At 45.5% G+C, this 16,910-nt stretch overlaps 1 protein-coding gene across 1 annotated transcript; it reads right to left on the bottom strand.

The window, feature by feature from the left end:
• Positions 1 to 5,301: 5,301 nt before the first annotated feature.
• Positions 5,302 to 14,643, bottom strand: hnrnpub (heterogeneous nuclear ribonucleoprotein Ub). Its single transcript, XM_026194648.2, has 14 exons — positions 14,027 to 14,643; positions 12,668 to 12,782; positions 10,879 to 10,958; positions 10,170 to 10,309; positions 9,979 to 10,078; positions 9,392 to 9,504; positions 8,939 to 9,202; positions 8,714 to 8,833; positions 8,495 to 8,623; positions 8,247 to 8,415; positions 7,857 to 8,138; positions 7,503 to 7,774; positions 7,293 to 7,406; positions 5,302 to 7,212 (listed from the first exon to the last, which is right to left on the bottom strand). Exons 1-14 carry the CDS (start codon positions 14,472 to 14,474, stop codon positions 7,162 to 7,164), a joined length of 2,397 nt encoding a protein of 798 aa, XP_026050433.2. The 5' UTR covers positions 14,475 to 14,643; the 3' UTR covers positions 5,302 to 7,161.
• Between the last annotated feature and the right edge of the window lie 2,267 nt (positions 14,644 to 16,910).

The following is a 16,910-nucleotide window of genomic DNA, read 5'->3' as shown; positions in this document are numbered from 1 at the left end:
GCTCCTGGTCGCTCCTCCTCCTCCCTGCTGTCGGGCACGTCTCTCTGGCTCCATTCACATTCATGATCACATTCAAATGTAGTTACATACAGCTGCCTGTGTCTTTCGCCTTGTTGTTTGCACTTATAGGAAGTTGTAATGCGGAGCAAATCATTTGGCTAATGACTTATAACACCTGTTACACTGAGGCCACGCTGTCATGTAGGTCAAACGAGCTTTATTTGCAGTGGGAAGGAGCTACGTGGGTGCTTACAGAGAAACATGAAGTCTATTCACATGAAGCTGGTGCGTTTACAGCAGGCTTAGAGGGCCAAACATTACTAATCAGAGCCAATAGCTAATGCACTGTTTGCTGCCTGACTGGGAGGTCTTGTCATTCGCTAATATGCTGCTGATGTGGGTAAACATGCTGCAAAGACAAGCAGCTGGCTGTCTGAGTGAATATCTATCACGCACCTCAGCAGGAAAAGAAAAGGAAACACGGGTGGTACAGGAAAGACCACACATGCTTCACATGTGCATATAAACATGTTTAATAGTACTTATGCAGTATCGGCCTCACCTCTGAGATGCTTCTGTTGTTCATTCAGTCTTTTTCTTGGCCGGATTACTCGGTCAGCAGTTATCGGGACCTTTGGTGGTGCTTCATGATGTGGTCCTTCACCAATGGTGCCATTCTGCTGGAATTAAATGTCACTTTAAATGATGACATAACCACAAAAGTCCTTCCCAGTAGATACGGGGGTAACAATTCAACCTTTTACAGAAAAAAAAGATTCTGCAAGTAATTTTATATAGTGAAGTTTACAGGAAAGGAGACACGATCACTGTCAGTCATTTTAAGTGATTGTGAGCAGTGGTGGCTCAACCTTGCCTTTCACATTCACATACACGTGGATGGTGCATGTTTTCCTTTCATGTCATTAGCGCTGTGCGAAAAGTCAAAATCGGCCACACAACAATACATTACAGTGAAAGAAGAAAAAGTGGAAGAAACTGTCTTGTTCTTAAGACAACATCAGGATGAAGTCATGATGGATGCAGCGTCTCACATGCTGGTGAGTCTGGGGGAGATGGTTTTCTTGCTGGAGGTTTGCAGTTTCTGGCTGCTCGTGTTTTGCAGCTCGGGACAGATGTCAGATGTTGCCTGCTTGTAATCACTAAGAAGCCGGGAAGACTTTGTCAGCACAAAGGTACATCCTACACTAAAACAGGAGCTTTTGGCCAGCACGGGTAAACTTTACGATTGGTGTAACCCGGGGGTGGGGAACTCCAGGCCTCGAGGGTCCCGGTGTCCCGCAGGTTTTAGATGTGTCAGCTGATTTAAACGGCTAAATGAGCTCCTCAACATGTCTTGAAGTTCTCCAGAGACCTGATAATGACCTAATCATTTGATTCAAGTATATTTAAACAAATATAAGACTGACGTGTGACAGCATGTCTGTTTCGTCTGAGCTAAATGGTAAGATCTGCAACTGAGCCTCAGGACGAGCTGCAACGCTGGAGCAAATCACACAAAGCTTTTGTGGAGGAGCACAACACTCCTTGATGTCTGCACTGCAAGGTACAAGTACCACATGATGTCACGGAGGTGGTATCTGTACCTGTTCTGGCAAAGCATCGTGCTCGGTGTTGTTAATGCACATGCTGATCTTACATGATTTTCATTTCTCTTGTTTTAAAACAATATTTTCATTTTTCCCATTTATATGAATCTGATGTTCAGATTTCTGCACTAAGTTGTTGAAAGTACTTCCAATATGAAGCAGGATTTTTGTTTACATTTTCAGCATGCATATTTGTTCAATGCAAAAAACAAACAAACAGTTTTGTTGTTAAATAAAACCAGCAAAAGTTATGATCATCATACATGTTATGGAAATGCAAATAAAAAGTAAATTTGGTGTCAATAAGAAAAAAACTGTCTAGAAAATTCATTTCCAAATAAGGAATACGTTTACTGTGTATGCCCGATGTGGCATACGCTCCAGCGTTTTAGAACAGCCCGATTTGTCCAGTAATTTATTGCAGTTGAAGTCATTCGGTCCAGTGAACAGCTTGAACTGGTACAAAGGTAAGTGGTGAAACACCACAGGTTTAAAACAAATGATCCCAAAACTGAAACACAATGTCCGTTTCAGAACGATACAAAAAGACCTTTTTCAGGGAACAACATGGGTTAACTGTTTGAAGCTGCAGTAAAGGAGGTTGATACGGCCTTGAAAGCTGCTGCTCCAACTTTCCTGGATCACTTCAGCCCCTCTGCCTGTAGTGTTGGAGCACACTGTGGTACCAGACCCTGGACAGCATCAGCTGAGCAGTATTGTACTGCAGAAAGTGTTGGCACAGAAATGGTGAGAAAAAGGGAATTAACCGTGGAAGAGACACAGACCGCCACAGAAAAGTAGGAACGTCACAGTGTGAGCGAGTCCAGTTTCCTTCAGCATCAAAGTCACTCAGAAACAAAGTGTGACAGGAAGATGTCTGCAGAGCCAAAGACACGCCTGAGTCAGAGGACAGCAGCCGGTGTGATGGGCGGCTCACTGCACAGCAGCTTCAGGCACAGAGTGAGTCTCAGTTTCAGGTGTGAGGAGAGGACGAGCTGCAGCAAGAAAGCCAAGATGGCTTTCACTATTACTGTAAACCTGTCAGCTGTTACTTATGGTGCATAAGATTCATAACACATTTCCTGCAACAGTATTAGCTAGACTGGGAAATGTGTTAAAAGTTGTCTTTGCTGCAGAATAAGTAGTTTGTGCAGTCATTGCATGTGTTCACAAAGTGAATGTTGTTAGCTTGATGGTTGTTTCCAGTTTTTCACTTTGAGAATCCTGCTTTGCTAAAGCTCTCATTACAAACACCTACAAGCTGAACAAAACTGTTTTTGCAGTTTTGTGCAAGATGGTCTGCACAAAACTGCCAGTCAAGGATGTCATTTCTAGCAGGACAGTGGGTGCAAACATAAAGCCAAAGGTAACCACTAAATGACTTATGTTAGATTATATATATATATTCTTAGGGTCAGTCCAGGCAGTGCACAGGTTGGTCAGTCTGGTCTTGCTTGGTCTACCAGTAGCTGGTGTTTTGCGCCTCTGGTATTCTTGCCAATCCCTTTCTGTGTCCCACTCATGTATTGATCCATGTGCCTGTGCATCTTAGCCGCTACGATGCCTGACAGGAGCTTCCACGTGTTGCTGAGGCAGGTTATTGGTCGGTAGTTGGAGGGGACCGGTCCCTTCTTGGGGTCCTTGGGGATCAGGACCGTCCGGCCTTCAGTTAGCCATTCCGGGTGTCTCTCGTTAACTAGCAGCTGGTTCATTTGTGCTGCCAGACGCTCGTGGAGTGCAGTCAGCTTCTTCAGCCAGTAGGCGTGAACCATGTCGGGCCCTGGTGCTGTCCAACTCTTCATACTGGAGACCCTTTCTTGGATATCTGCCACTGTGATGGTTACTGGACCCTGTTCAGGGAGGTCGCTGTGGTCTGCCCTCAGATCCTCTAGCCACTGAGCATTGCCGTTATGGGTTGCATCCTTCTCCCATATGCTCTTCCAGTATTGCTCCGTCTCCAGCCTTGGTGGTGCTGTTCTCTTATTGTTCCCTTGCCACTGAGAGTACACCTTTGCTGGTTCTGTGGAGAACAGCTGGTTTATTCTCCTGCCTTTGATCTCTCTGGTGTACCTCTTCAAGCGGCTGGCCAAGGCTGTGAGTCTTTGCAGAGCCTTCATCAGGAACTCAATGGGGATGTGGCGCACAACAATGGGCCACATTCAAGCCCATAGCACAAGTCACCATCAAGTGCGGGATCTACCGAGGAGATGCTCTGTGCCCACTGCTGTTCTGCATAGGCCTGAACCCCTCAGTGAGGTCAGTGACCAGAATGGCTACAGATACAGACTACAGAACGGAGCAGCTGTCAGCCACCTCCTGTACATGGATGACATCAAGCTGTATGCCAAGACTGAACGAGACATCGATTCACTGATCCACACTACCAGGCTATACAGCAATGACATCGGGATGTTGTTCGGACTGGAGAAGTGTAGTCACTAGAAAAGCTGCAACCACCAAGTACCTGCAGAGGGTCAGGCAAGTCCTGAGGAGTCAGCTGAATGGGAAGAACAAGATCCATCAACACCTACGCCCTGGCCGTGATCAGGTACCCTGCTGGGATAATAAGCTGGCCAAAGGAGGCGATAGAAGCTCCTGACCATGCACGGAGGGTTTCACCCCAAGTCCAGCACACTGAGGCTGTACGCTAAGTGAAGGAAGGAGGCCGGGGACTGGTGAGTGTCAGCACCACGATCCAGGATGAGACAACGAACATTCACGAATACATCACGAAGATGGCCCCAACTGACCGAGTGCTCAGTGAATACCTGACAGACAAATGGTGGTGGCTAACCAACCGGACATAGTGGTGGTAGACAAGCAGAAGAAGACGGCCGTAGTGATCGATGTAGCGGTTCCCAGTGACAGCAACATCAGGAAGAAGGAACACGAGAAGCTGGAGAAATACCAAGGGCTCAGAGAAGAGCTCGAGAGGATGTGGAGGGTGAAGTAAGTCAGGTTTATTAAGTGCTTTTCGTAGACAGGCAGTCACAAAGCGCTGCACACAAAGGTTAAAAGAAAGAAAACATTAAGTAATAAAATAGAGAATATAAAGTGTTGATTAACAGAAGGCCTGTTTAAACAAAGTTTCCACAGAGTCAACCAAACGTGAACCACAGCCTTGGTGCCACAGACTGAAAGGCTCCGCCTCTTTTCGTCTTCAGTCGTGTACGGGGAAAAACCAACAAACTCTGAGCGGAGACAACGAGCAGCAGTGAATTTTAAAAGAAGCTTGGATAAATAATCTGGGGCCATTGAGTGCTCTGTATGTTAGAACAAGAATTTTAAAGCAAATTCTAAAATCTGTTGGGAGCCGATGTAAAGAATATAAAATGGGAGTGATGCGAGCTCGCTTGCTAGAACGTGTTAGTAGCCTGGCCGCTGCATTTTGTACAGCTTGGAGGCGAGAAAGACACGATTTGTCCAGGCTGGTAAACAAGGCATTACAATAATCTGAGGTACGGTGGTCCCAGTGGCTCCAGCAGATCCCGGGAACATCGGAGATCTCTGTGCAGAAGAGCGCAGTCCTGGGAACAGCTGGGATGCTGCAGGACCCTCAGGCCTCTGGCAGAGGACCCGAGCTTGAAGGAGAGACCGGCCGCAGGCGCGAGCGGGGATTTTCTTTCTGTTATCTCTAAAGAAAAGCAGGGAAACATTTTACAGGAACTGTAACAAAACACACGGTCACTGCATACCAGCTTCTTTAACTTTAATAGAGACAAAAAAAAATACAATCCCAATTTTTCAAACACAAATATTAAAAACTGTCAGATAGAAAAGACAACAAATCTGAAAAAGCTCAGAGCTTTTGCACTGTTGGTTTAATAAAAGACCTGATATACAACCTGCAACACAAAGCGATAAAAATATAGTGTCTGTTGTATTATAGATTATACTGTAAACCCAAAGCTTGCATTCTGCTCGATTTTAATATCCAGTATAATAAAAGGTCAAACTCTCCAGACATTTAAATAGTTCATCACACAGCAGTACGTGGCAAACTAATACTTTCTTTATCACAACACATTTATTAATTCATGAACATTCGTGCATGGCTGGATTAGTGATGCATTTAGTATTTACATGTTTATTAAATAAGACGGGCAAACCAAAACAAATCTAAAGAGACTGTTGGATTGATCAGATCTATTGTAACGTTAAAAAGTCAATCTAGTGTCAAACATGATCCGGGTACCAGGTCGACGTGGAGACAGTATATGTGGAGCTGCCGTTATTGCTGGGCCACACAGTCACCAACACCAGAGCATTTAAAACAAAAAAACAAAAAACACGGCGCCGTCAGAGTTGAAAGGTCGGTTCGGGCGGTCAGCCATCAAACTGTGCAGCCCTTTCTAGGTTTGCTGGTGAAAATGAGCAATCCGGCCTCCTTTTAAAAACCACTTTCTGTGCTAAACTGGCACCATCAAAACTGAGAGAGCGAGGTTTACACGAATCACCAGTACGAGGAAGAAAAGGGAAGTCGTTACCGTGGAGACGTTTATAACTGGTCAGTGCTCGGCGTTTCTCAGAAGTCTACTGCACTAAAAGGAACCGTTAATCAAGACAATCTAGGAAACAAACGATCTCCTGAGAACGTCAGTGCTCTAACTTTAATGTTTTAATAAAGACCTTAAAAAGCATAATGTATGACCAACATGGCTTCCTTCTGTCCTTAAAGATGGCTTGGCCAAAACACGTTTTCAAATTAAAAGTACTGAACAGCTGAAGGACCGGAAACAACATATCAAAGACAAGACACTTGAGGTTATTTATTAACTAATGAGGTGTTTAGCAGGGCTGATAGCAAACCAGGCCACGGCCCGTTCAAAGGTCATTTACACACCTTTGAACCAAGTCAAAAATCACAAGCCGAGAAGAATGTAAAAAAGCCAACGATGTGTTTATTGTAGCTCTGTGGAGTTTATGTTACAGGATTGATCGTGGGAACAAAAAGAAAAGCTGTAATTTCACTGCTTCAGTCTGGCTGTTTGACTCTACAGACAGGTACAGGCCAACCAGCTACCAACGCTTCCTGTAAAGAAGCCAAAGTTCCAATCAAATCATCACGTTCCTTAAACCTTTATGCAAACTACGCATAAAAAAAATATTTACAATTTGTAATACAAAAAGAAAAACAAAACAAAAACCACAGCACAGATAAAATGCACAACCCTGAAAAAAGAAAATCTCTTCAAAGCCTGCTGGGCCGACTAATCGTTTCTGGTTCCTGAAATTACAAACATGTTTTAAAAGCATTTAAAAAGGTGGAGGAGGGTAAAATATACAACAACAACAAAAGATGGCTGAATGAGGATGAACCCACACTGTGTACATCTGTGTGACGATACAGAGCTTCAGTTACAGTCGTGCTGCCTGCTCTCCTCCGATGGAATGTCGTCGCTCCGTTTAGCTTTAGTCTCGTTATCAGTCGTGAGTTTTACGATCATTAGTAAAAGTGGGTTCTAAAGGAAAGTAAGCAAACGTTGGAGTGGATGATGTTCCGTGGCTAGTGGTGGATCCCAGTGTCGCCCACCAGTCCATTAGAACAAATGTCTCAGTAATATCCAGGCTGGTACTGCTGGCTCCACGGCTTCTGGTTCCAGAACTGCACAGAACAGAACATTAACACTTTGATCCCCTGATTTATGTGTAACAACTACAAACGGCAGATGCACAAACACTGACCCCTTGCTGCCAGCTCTGGTTGAAGGCCTGGGCTTTATCCATGCCGTTCCTGTTGCCTCCATAGTTGCTGTTCTTGTTGCCAAAGTTGCCACGGCCCCCCCCTCTCTGCTGAAACTGTGCAGGAAAAACAAAGAAAAAAAAAAAAGTTGATTATGCATCAACGGACGTCAGAGGAGCAATAATTTGATCAGGAGTCATTTTGAAACCAACCTGATGGGGGTGACCCCTGTTTCCACCACGACCCATGCTAGCTCCGCCTCCTCTGCTCATGTTCCCTCTGTTCACTGGACCGCCTCTGCTCATGGGTCCTCCTCTGTGTCCCATGTTGCCCCTCATCGGGCCGCCCCTGGGGGATCCACCCAGGCTAGGAATGGGGCCGCCACCACGGTTAAAGTTTCCACGATTGGGGAATCCTCCTCTGAAGGCTGGGGGCGGCAGAAAGCCGCGAGGAGGACGGTTGAACCCCCCGCGAGGCCCGGGAGCTGCAGACAGACCAGGGTAAAGGTAAGCTTGAGCATCAACTGTGCCGTTAAGGAGCATTCATTTCCCACCCATCAATCCCACCTCCTCTGAAGTTGCCTCTGTTCTGGAAGCCTCCACGGCTGCCACCTCTCTGCCCAGGTCCGCCACCACGGGCAAACTGGTTTTTGCCACCGCGTCCAGCACCGCGCTGTCCACCGCGCTGTTTAGGCGTCGTGCTCCCCTGGTTGGGCTTTTTCTCGGCAGGCAGAGCCGTCTTGCTTTCCTCTTTGTACTGCTCCAGGAGCTTGGCAGCATCATCTTTCTGCAGCTCGGCGTAGATGACCTCATTGAAGCTCTCGCCCTCCTCGGGCAGAGAGAAGAAGCCTGTAATGGAACGGAAACGATTCAATAAGAGAAGCAGCACCCAGGAATAGCTTCTGTCCAAGTGTGTGATGGACTGTAACAGGGTAAAGACAACGGTAATGCTTTTACCTTTCATTTTGAGTAAAGCATGCTCAGGCACTTCCTTGCCATCAGTCTCAACTTTCTTCTGGACTCTCTGCTTGTAGTCTTCATCAGACGGGCAGACGACTACAGCCTTGCGTTGGAAGCCTGCGAACAAACACATCTTCCTCTTCTGGCCCGGAGCAGACAGGTTGGTCTGCAAAGACAAAGAGGCTCATTTGATCAATCTATCATCAAAGACATGGTTGTGACCACACTCAGCAAGAGCCACTTACATGGTCCAGGATGTAGTTCCTCTTCTTGCGAGCAGCAATCTCAATGAATTTTCCCAAGAAGAGCGGTGCACGCTGGGAAATGGCAGTCAACTTTGTGATGTCCTTGGACTGACGCTTCATGCTGCCGATCTGCACGAAAGAAGAAAAGAGCATTTTCCTACCAACAGGGAGAAGCAGCAACTATTTCTGGGACGCTGTAACGTTGGTCTGAGTACTGACCATCATCTTTTCCACAATCGTGTCACTGCCCAGGATGTAGTACTTCCCAGGGTTCTCTTGGATATGCTTATTCACCCACGTGGTCTTCCCTGAGCCCGGCAGACCAACCATGACTATGATCTGGAAAAGAGAGAAAATTGAGATCACTATATGGAGAACTTTGATACCGCAGCGTTGCACTTTTGCATTCATGAATGAAAAACGCTCCTAAACTCTTTTACTCACCTCACAGTCAGCCTTGGTCTGCGGCCCTTTGAGTGCACGGACTCGATCACTGACAGGAATCTGCTGCAGGAAGGTGTAGCCCTGCGGCTGGGGGAAATATGGCGTCTCCAGCTGGCCAAAGTTGAACTCCACAGCGCAGTTGCGGCAGATGACGTGGGGGAAAAGGGCCCGGCCGTTCAGGGAGTCCTTGCCGACTTGGAAAGCGACAGCTGGCTCGCCTCCGTTCTTGGAGTAGGACAGCACCACCTCCTCACCTTCAAAGTCCTGCATGAATAGAGCAACACTCCAGCTTTAGTGTGTAACAAAGACATTTGCCTCAGCAGAAAGGGAAAAAGAGTCAAACTAATACTCTCATGATTCTGTTTAACGCTCTTTGCCTCTTCCATACATTACTGTTCTTCCATCTGCACACAAAGGGGAAAATTAAAAACAAACAACAATCTCATATCTTACAATTAGACAGCAGATGACATCATTCTCCTCGTAGGTCTCTCCAAACTCCTCGGTCACACAGTTGGTGGTTTTCTTGGCTTTTCCAGAGTAGGCATAGGAATGCTCTTCCTCACCTAAACACATGACAAACACTTCTGGATTAATACAGAGTGGAGGTGGTGTGTGAATCATTGGGCTGGCACTAGGCCACGCAGCGCTGCTGTGACGCAGCCAGAGCTGAAGCCATTTTGTACAAAGGTGTCATGAAGCCAACTGGCCACCAGAGGGACCCCTAGACACGACCTTCCTGTAAATGGATACACCCAGTACAGTTCGGTTTGTTTGTGTTTCAATACAAAGTTCACCCTCTGATGGGCTGAACTGATGTAAATGTTTAACCCAGCGGTATTCAGCCTGTATGAGTCACAGCAAATAGCTGCTGCCCTAAGATGCTGGCAGCCTTCAGAGGCCAAAACATTACAGCACACCAGTACATCCAGTGATCCTGGGAATGCATTGTGCCATGAGTAAAATGGAAAGTTACAGCGGGCTCCGCCAACACTGAGTCAGTGTGGCGTTTACAGAGTTGCGGCAAACATTGCACTGACCCAGCAGCAGTGTGCCCGTTTCCAGGGACCATCCGACTTGGACGTCATGAATCTCCATGTTCTTGCTGGAAATATGCTTCACTGGAATCTTCTCAGTGATCTGCACACACAGAAAAGCATTACCACTCGTTTCCACTGACCTCACTGAGCCATTCAGAGATTTGTGCAAGATGTGAGCATCGTTACCGTACCTTCATCTCAAAGCAGGCTTTGCCTTTGTTCACACCGTATGTAGCCTTTCCCCCGGACCACAGGTAAGCAAAGCTCTCCATGGTGAGAGACGAGGCGCTGTAGCGGTCCCGCGACACCTTAAAGTGCAGGTCAGAGTTGTCTGAACGGGCAGAAAAAGTACAAAATGAGACACGACTCTTGGACCAGACGGTACACATTTATACATCCTGAGGATGGAGGGACTGGTGAGCTAGATCACCTATGCTGCCTTCATTAGTAGGGAGCAGAAAAACTAGTCAGGTAAAGTAACACTCGTTTTACTAACCACACTGCTGTTGGTTAACTCAACATCTGGGGAGGAAAAACCCAAAACGTTTTGATGACTACACCAGCACTGACGTACAGGTCGTGCTTCAGGACTGCGAATACTACAACCACCACGGAGAAGACAACGGGCCCATTTATAAGACTTTAGGAAATGAACACCTGGCAACGCCACAACTCAGAGCAACGCGTAAGAAAGCTGAGACGGCTTGTGCCTGCCATGTTATGCACGATTCAGCTATGCTGAAAATGTGACATTGAAGTTAATCAAATATAACATGTCTACATTTGTCCATTAGAACAAGCTCAATTCTGAAGCCGTTTTCCAGGAATGTTTCTAAGCAGTCGTTTACAGAAGGAAGCTGACAAGTCTAAAAACATCCTGTACAAAAGTAGCAAACATACAGCTATCCAGGCAGACTTTTGTGTCATCATTGTCTTCGTCTTCTTCCTCCAACGGGGGAACAGGTGACTTGGACGAGGCACTGAAAACAGATACCAAGAGTCAGTATAAGAAGGTTTGCGTCACTTTAACTGCATGGAAAATATAGATGCCTTGGGTACCACTTGGTGAAGAATATTTTAGGTAGACAGGAGAAGAAACAGACAGAGGGGAAAGCAAATAACTGAGCGAGCCTCCAGACTTTCTGGATGTTGGCTGTATTGTAGGCCTCAGCAGACACTTACCTTGCAGAATCCAGCGAAATCTAAAATGTGAAAGATACACAGAGAGAAGCACGTCCACCTGTTCTAGTATGCAAGGCTATGTGAGAGTCACAGTGATAAACTACAAGCAGACCTCTCCACTGTCAGATAAGTGCGTGTTTGTGCCTCCAGAACTGATATGGGGCAAGTTATATTTAACCTCCCCGTGTTGACTTCTAGATGAAAAGGTCACCACTAACTTTTGACTGTGTTGCTAAGCAGAATACATTGAAAGCATGTTTTAAGAGAAACCAGTGTAGTAAAACTACAGCAACTTACCAACTCTGTAGTTCAGGAATCTCTAAATATTAAGGATGATGCTTTAGCATCACTTCACCTGCCATCATCCAACTATGGTGCAACTCCTAATCATTTAGGAGAAGGAAACCACTGCGGGGCTCATCACTCCTTTCTTATCTACAGCTCGATGTGTCACAACTGTCCCCAAAGAGCCCAGAATGCCGTACAAACAGCTGCCGTGGGGAGATTTACGGTGCTGGTGGACAACACAGTGCCTGAGGTGGAACTTGTAGTCGTCTACATGGAGCTAAGCTCTGAAGGTTTAACTGGGGGTGAAAAGCGATGGAGCAGCAATACTTCGGTGTGCTAACAGCTCTGCTGCCCTGGCCTAAACATTCATGACGAGGGTTCTCCCAAAATAATAATTTTAAAAAAGTTATTCCATTATATGCCTGTTGATCCTCAGTGCATCGACATCGCAATGAAAACAAAACACTGACCAAGATACACACACACACCCCATGCATGATGTCACCTAGCAGGGGTAGAAAGAACTTTGCAAATGCACACACACCCACACCATGAAAACAGACACACACAGGACATGATACATGAGACAGAAATAGCATTTCGACATCATACAACCAGTGAAATAAAAAACAAAACGAAAAAAGAAAAAAAAAAAATAGACCATTGCGAGGCGTAACGATGGACGGTCAATAGCGAGCTTCTCCGTGGACGTTCCAAACAGACGTTGGAGGCTTTCTTTCTTTCTTTTTTGCTACCCTGCGGCAGTGGACCCCTTCTTCCACAAATCCGAGCTAGTTTCTCCCCACCCATCCACTGAATATTGCACATCTGCTACGTTGCTCTGGGTTCCCCTTTGAGCAGCCTTGTTTCACCTTGGGGACACAACAGGCTTTCCAAAACAGTACTTGGCATAAGGAACAGGTGTGAGAATTCATAGAGACTTGATAGATGCACTTCTGCTACAGAATGCAGTCGATTAAAGAAACAGTGTGAGTGGGCACTGTAAAAAGGTAAATGGTAAGGTTCTTTAAGTAGTCAGGGATGACCCTCAAAGCATGTGTGTGAAAATAATGTTACAAGTAGTATAATACTTGAAAAAAATGAGGGTTTTCCTCTTGCTAGTTATGTGCATTGGCACTTAAAGCCAATACAATTCAACAAAGCTATAGATGGCGCTTCAGGGATGCTGAAGGCCATTTTCGCTCTGTCCCATCCTTACCAGCTGTATTTGTTCTCTTCAATAAATTCAAAGTAGCCCCTTCCATGTTCCTCCCGGCGTCTCTTAACACCCTTCTTATTCTTCTGATCAGCATTCGTGTCTTTGTCCGCATCCCCTTTGAAAATAGAACAAAGATATAGAATGAGGTGCTCCTTTTTCTGGGAGAGAGAGGTCGGACTGGCAGTGGGGTTCTGGCCCACAAAGCCCGTTCATTAGTTACATTGTGTGTCGACCATTATCATTTGTATTAAGGTTACTTGGAGGCAACACCTCATCGTTACACTTAAAACAAGACAATCATACTGTGGAAACTGTAACAGCTTTGAAAGACCAGGTAGTAATTACAATATAAGCTGGCCCGTATAAACATTGTGAATGGGGCTGGATAAACAAGTCTCTAATAAGTAAAGTGTTACTATCCTGCAGTAAAGGGCTTAAAAGATACTGCTTTTGATACAAATCTATGTCATTAAAAGGAGGGCAAATCTACTGCTGCCAGGGACAAATGCATCATGCAGGGAAACGGGAAAGCCTACTTAGACCTTGATTTACACCCCCCTCCCCGAGACATTGCACTGAATTGCCTAGATTCATAATTTCTATGACCATCCAACACTATCTATAAAAACCACGGAAAAAACTACCCACGTCCTACCTAAACAAGCAGTGCGGCGCCCTTCTTTTTCTCAGCACATCTTGGGATTAGCTAATTCAGATGTTCCCGGCAACCTTTAAAGGCAAACGCCACGACCCTAAAACACGATGTCAGTACAATTAAGGCGGAAAGGGTGGCAAGACAGCCCACTGCAGTGGCCATTTCTAACATTGTGTTTTCACGTCGATCCATTCTAAAATGGGATGTGAAAGCAAATGTTCTCCAACGCCCCCAGCTGGAACAACGGGAACCTCTGAATTAGCTAACCGGTTGAACAGCTAGTTGGCGCTGCACAACAGACACAAAGAAACTGACGCTAGCTGGCAAGCTAACACGCTAACCAAACCGAAACTTAAATCCAGACTAAGCTAAATTCGGTAGCAGATTTCTTATTAGAGCCGCTTTAGTAATTTTAGTCGACGTCTCTCAATGTGACGCTAAAGGTCTCTTTAGTAGGCTGGACTGTGGCTACTTAAGGTCACGACACGACTGCTAACCAAGCTGCAGACCGGTGCTAACGCTGGCTAGCTTAGTAGTGAGGTCACGCTATCTCTCTCTCTCTCTCTCTCTCTCTCTCTCAACATGGACGCTCTGCTGTGCGGTAACGCATTCAAATTTAATAATTTCCTCACCGCTAGCGCTTTCTCAAAAAAACCCGACACATCCAACCAGCCGCATTTACATAAGCGATTCTGTCGACTCACCCTCGGCAGCCTGCTCTCCCGGCTCACCGTCTTCCGTATCTATTTTCTCCATGTCGTCCACGTCTCCCTTGAGCATGGGGTCCATCTCATCGTCCTCGTCTCCTTCCTCTTCTCCCTCGCCCATTTCTTCGTCCACGGCAACGCCATTGCCGTCGCCCCCACTCTCCGGCTCTTCCTCCTCGTTGGCCTCCATGCTTTCTTCAATGGGGCCTTCTCCCTCCCCCTCTCCTTCTTCCTCCTCTGCCATACCTTCTTGGTCGGCGGCCTGCTCGAAACCGTCATCCGCCTCAGCTGCCTGCTCCTGCGGAGAAGCGAGGGCCTCCTCGTCCAGCGCGGCCTGCAGGCGGTCCATCAGCTCGGCCTTCAGCCCCTTGTCCGAAAGATTACGCTTTTTCAGCTCGTCTTTGAGCTCGTTAACTTTAAGCTTTTTGACGTTAATTGTGCTCATGGTGAATGTTTGACGGCGAACGCGCTAAAATAAGACGGGAAATAAATAAATGGACGCCCTTTGTTAACGGATGTAGCTCAAAACTGCGCCAAACGGCACCCGCTGTACAACCAATCCTTTGCAGGCACAGAGCTGCGCGAGCCTGCTGTGTGGGGGAGGAGTCGTCTCCTACCGTAACTGCCCAGAGAGAGGCGCAGCTTAGTTATGCAGCCTGTGGCCATCTGTCACTGCAGCTAAACGTTCCTTTCAGAAACCATTGTTGTGGAAAAGCGGGACAGATAGTACACGAAAAGATGGTTCCAGTAAAGAGCGCGAACGTTATTAATTAGTTTGTCATTATTTAACAAAACGCATTTTACAGAGGGCTGTTTAACTAGGTAGTGAGTTTAAGACAGGTCAGGACAGTAGAATAAAGGCACACATGCTGCGTAATGTGCAACGCTAATAATCAATATCGGTAAGCTAGAAACAATGCAGTACAAAGATATCTCTCTTCTCGCCCCTTTTTCAATTTTATAAAATCCAAGAAGAGGCACAAATGTGATATCGTTTAACTACGCCGACACGTCTTTCTGAATACGCGTTATCGCTCTCCCGTGTAACGAAAACAGCTGTTTAAAAATTCCTTTTTGTCATATCTGTCAATTGTAGAGTTTTCAGAGTTGATGTTGAAAATGTCCATGCACTTCTAAACAACACATAACTCCGTGGACTCTTCTGGAAAGCACTTTGGTGATTTGCCAACTCTTTGTTATTCTCATTTAAAGCAGCGCACACCGATTTCACATAAAGAGCTTCAGTGGCCGCAAAGCTCAGCCTTGGTTACATCATCGGAGTTTCCTTAGGTTTGAGATGTTTTTGCGATAGAAAGTCACATCCAAACTTTTAAAATCTCTTTGTTTTCAGTCTAAAGACGTAAGATGACGTACCTCTTTGTTTTGATACCTGGCATTGTCAAACTGTGAAGGGCATTACAGTTAATATCACTAATAAATGGTAAACTGATATTTTTCAAAATGAAAGAAAACTAAATCGTGCCTACGAGTCAAATAATAATTAGTTTAGAAGATTGTATCTGGATTAACCTAATGAGTCAAAATAAGAAGTTAAAATAAGACACGGAGAATAACCGCTGTCAAAATAAAACAGGAAACAACGAAGCAAGGAATCACAAACAGATAAGAAGACTGAACAATACACAGCAGGATACAGGGAAGACTCGATTAATCTAAACACGACTGAACACCAACAGAGACCAGATAACAAAACGTAACAAGACTAAACATGCCTCCAATACCAGAACTAAGAGCTCCAAATAATGCTGAATGCTTACAATACGTCCCACACAATGCCATATCTATCACAACACACATTTATATGTGAAATTAATGAAAAATAACAAAATTACTGTAACTGTATTATGTAGTTTTCAGAATTGTGCACATAGTTTATCTGGAAAAGACTGTACGACTGAAAAACTTTCGTTTTTGCACATACAGCTTTTTAGATCCTGGTGATCACTGAAATTAAAGTTCATGCAAATAACACTTCAAAACAATTGTCCTTCTGGATCTTCCAGAGGGAATTAGCTTTTCAAGTCCTTGGGTTTCTAACCCGATTGGTTACAATTAAAAAGGTAGTTTGTGTTGACATTTGAGCAGTTGAGATGGAGACGCTCATTATTAATACAGGGCGGGCCGTTTGTATGGATCCACCGCAATAACATGGGAATGGTTGGTGATATTAAAGTCCTGTTTGTGGCACATTAGTATATGTGAGGGGGCAAACTCCTCCAGATGGGTGGTGACCATGGTGGCTATGTAGAAGTCGGCCATCTTGGATACAACTTTTGTTTTTCAATAGGAAGAGGACCATGTGACACATCAAACTTATTGGTAATGTCACAAGAAAAACAATGGTGTGCTTGGTTTCAACGTAACTTTATTCTGTCATGAGTTATTTACAAGTTTCTGACCACTTATAAAATGTGTTCAATGTGCAGCCCATTGTGTTGGATTGTCAATGCAACCCTCTTCTCCCACTCTTCACACACTGATAGCAACACCGCAGGAGAAATGCCAGCACAGCCATCCAGTATCCGTAGTTTCAGGTGTTGCACATCTCGTATCTTCACATCATAGACAATTGCCTTTAGATGACCCCAAAGATAAAAGTCTAAGGGGGTCAGATCGGGAGACCTTGGGGACCATTCAACTGGCCCATGACGACCAATCCACTTTCCAGGAAACTGATCATCTAGGAATGCTCGGACCTGCACCCATAATGTGGTGGTGAACCATCTTGCTGGAAAAACTCAGGGAACGTGCCAGCTTCAGTGCATAAAGAGGGAAACACATCATCATGTAGCAATTTCAAATATCCAGAGGCCTTGAGGTTTCCATTGATGAAGAATGGACCCACTGTCGTTGTTCCCAT

Source organism: Astatotilapia calliptera, chromosome 15 (genome assembly GCF_964374335.1).
Source record: "Astatotilapia calliptera chromosome 15, fAstCal68.1, whole genome shotgun sequence".
Taxonomy (NCBI): domain Eukaryota; kingdom Metazoa; phylum Chordata; class Actinopteri; order Cichliformes; family Cichlidae; genus Astatotilapia; species Astatotilapia calliptera.
Note: the sequence above shows the minus strand (reverse complement) of the source record. Positions and strands in the feature narration are given on the sequence as shown.

What these genes read in the sequence shown, in the direction of transcription:
- hnrnpub (XM_026194648.2), bottom strand. Translation starts at nt 14,474, where the DNA reads ATGAGCACAATTAACGTCAAAAAGCTTAAAGTTAACGAGCTCAAAGAC. An exon ending in AAAAGTCTGCCTGGATAGCT is followed by an intron (nt 10,310 to 10,878) that starts GTATGTTTGCTA and finishes CTGCCCGTTCAG; the next exon opens with ACAACTCTGACCTGCACTTT. An exon ending in AAGCCTGCTTTGAGATGAAG is followed by an intron (nt 10,079 to 10,169) that starts GTACGGTAACGA and finishes CTGTGTGTGCAG; the next exon opens with ATCACTGAGAAGATTCCAGT.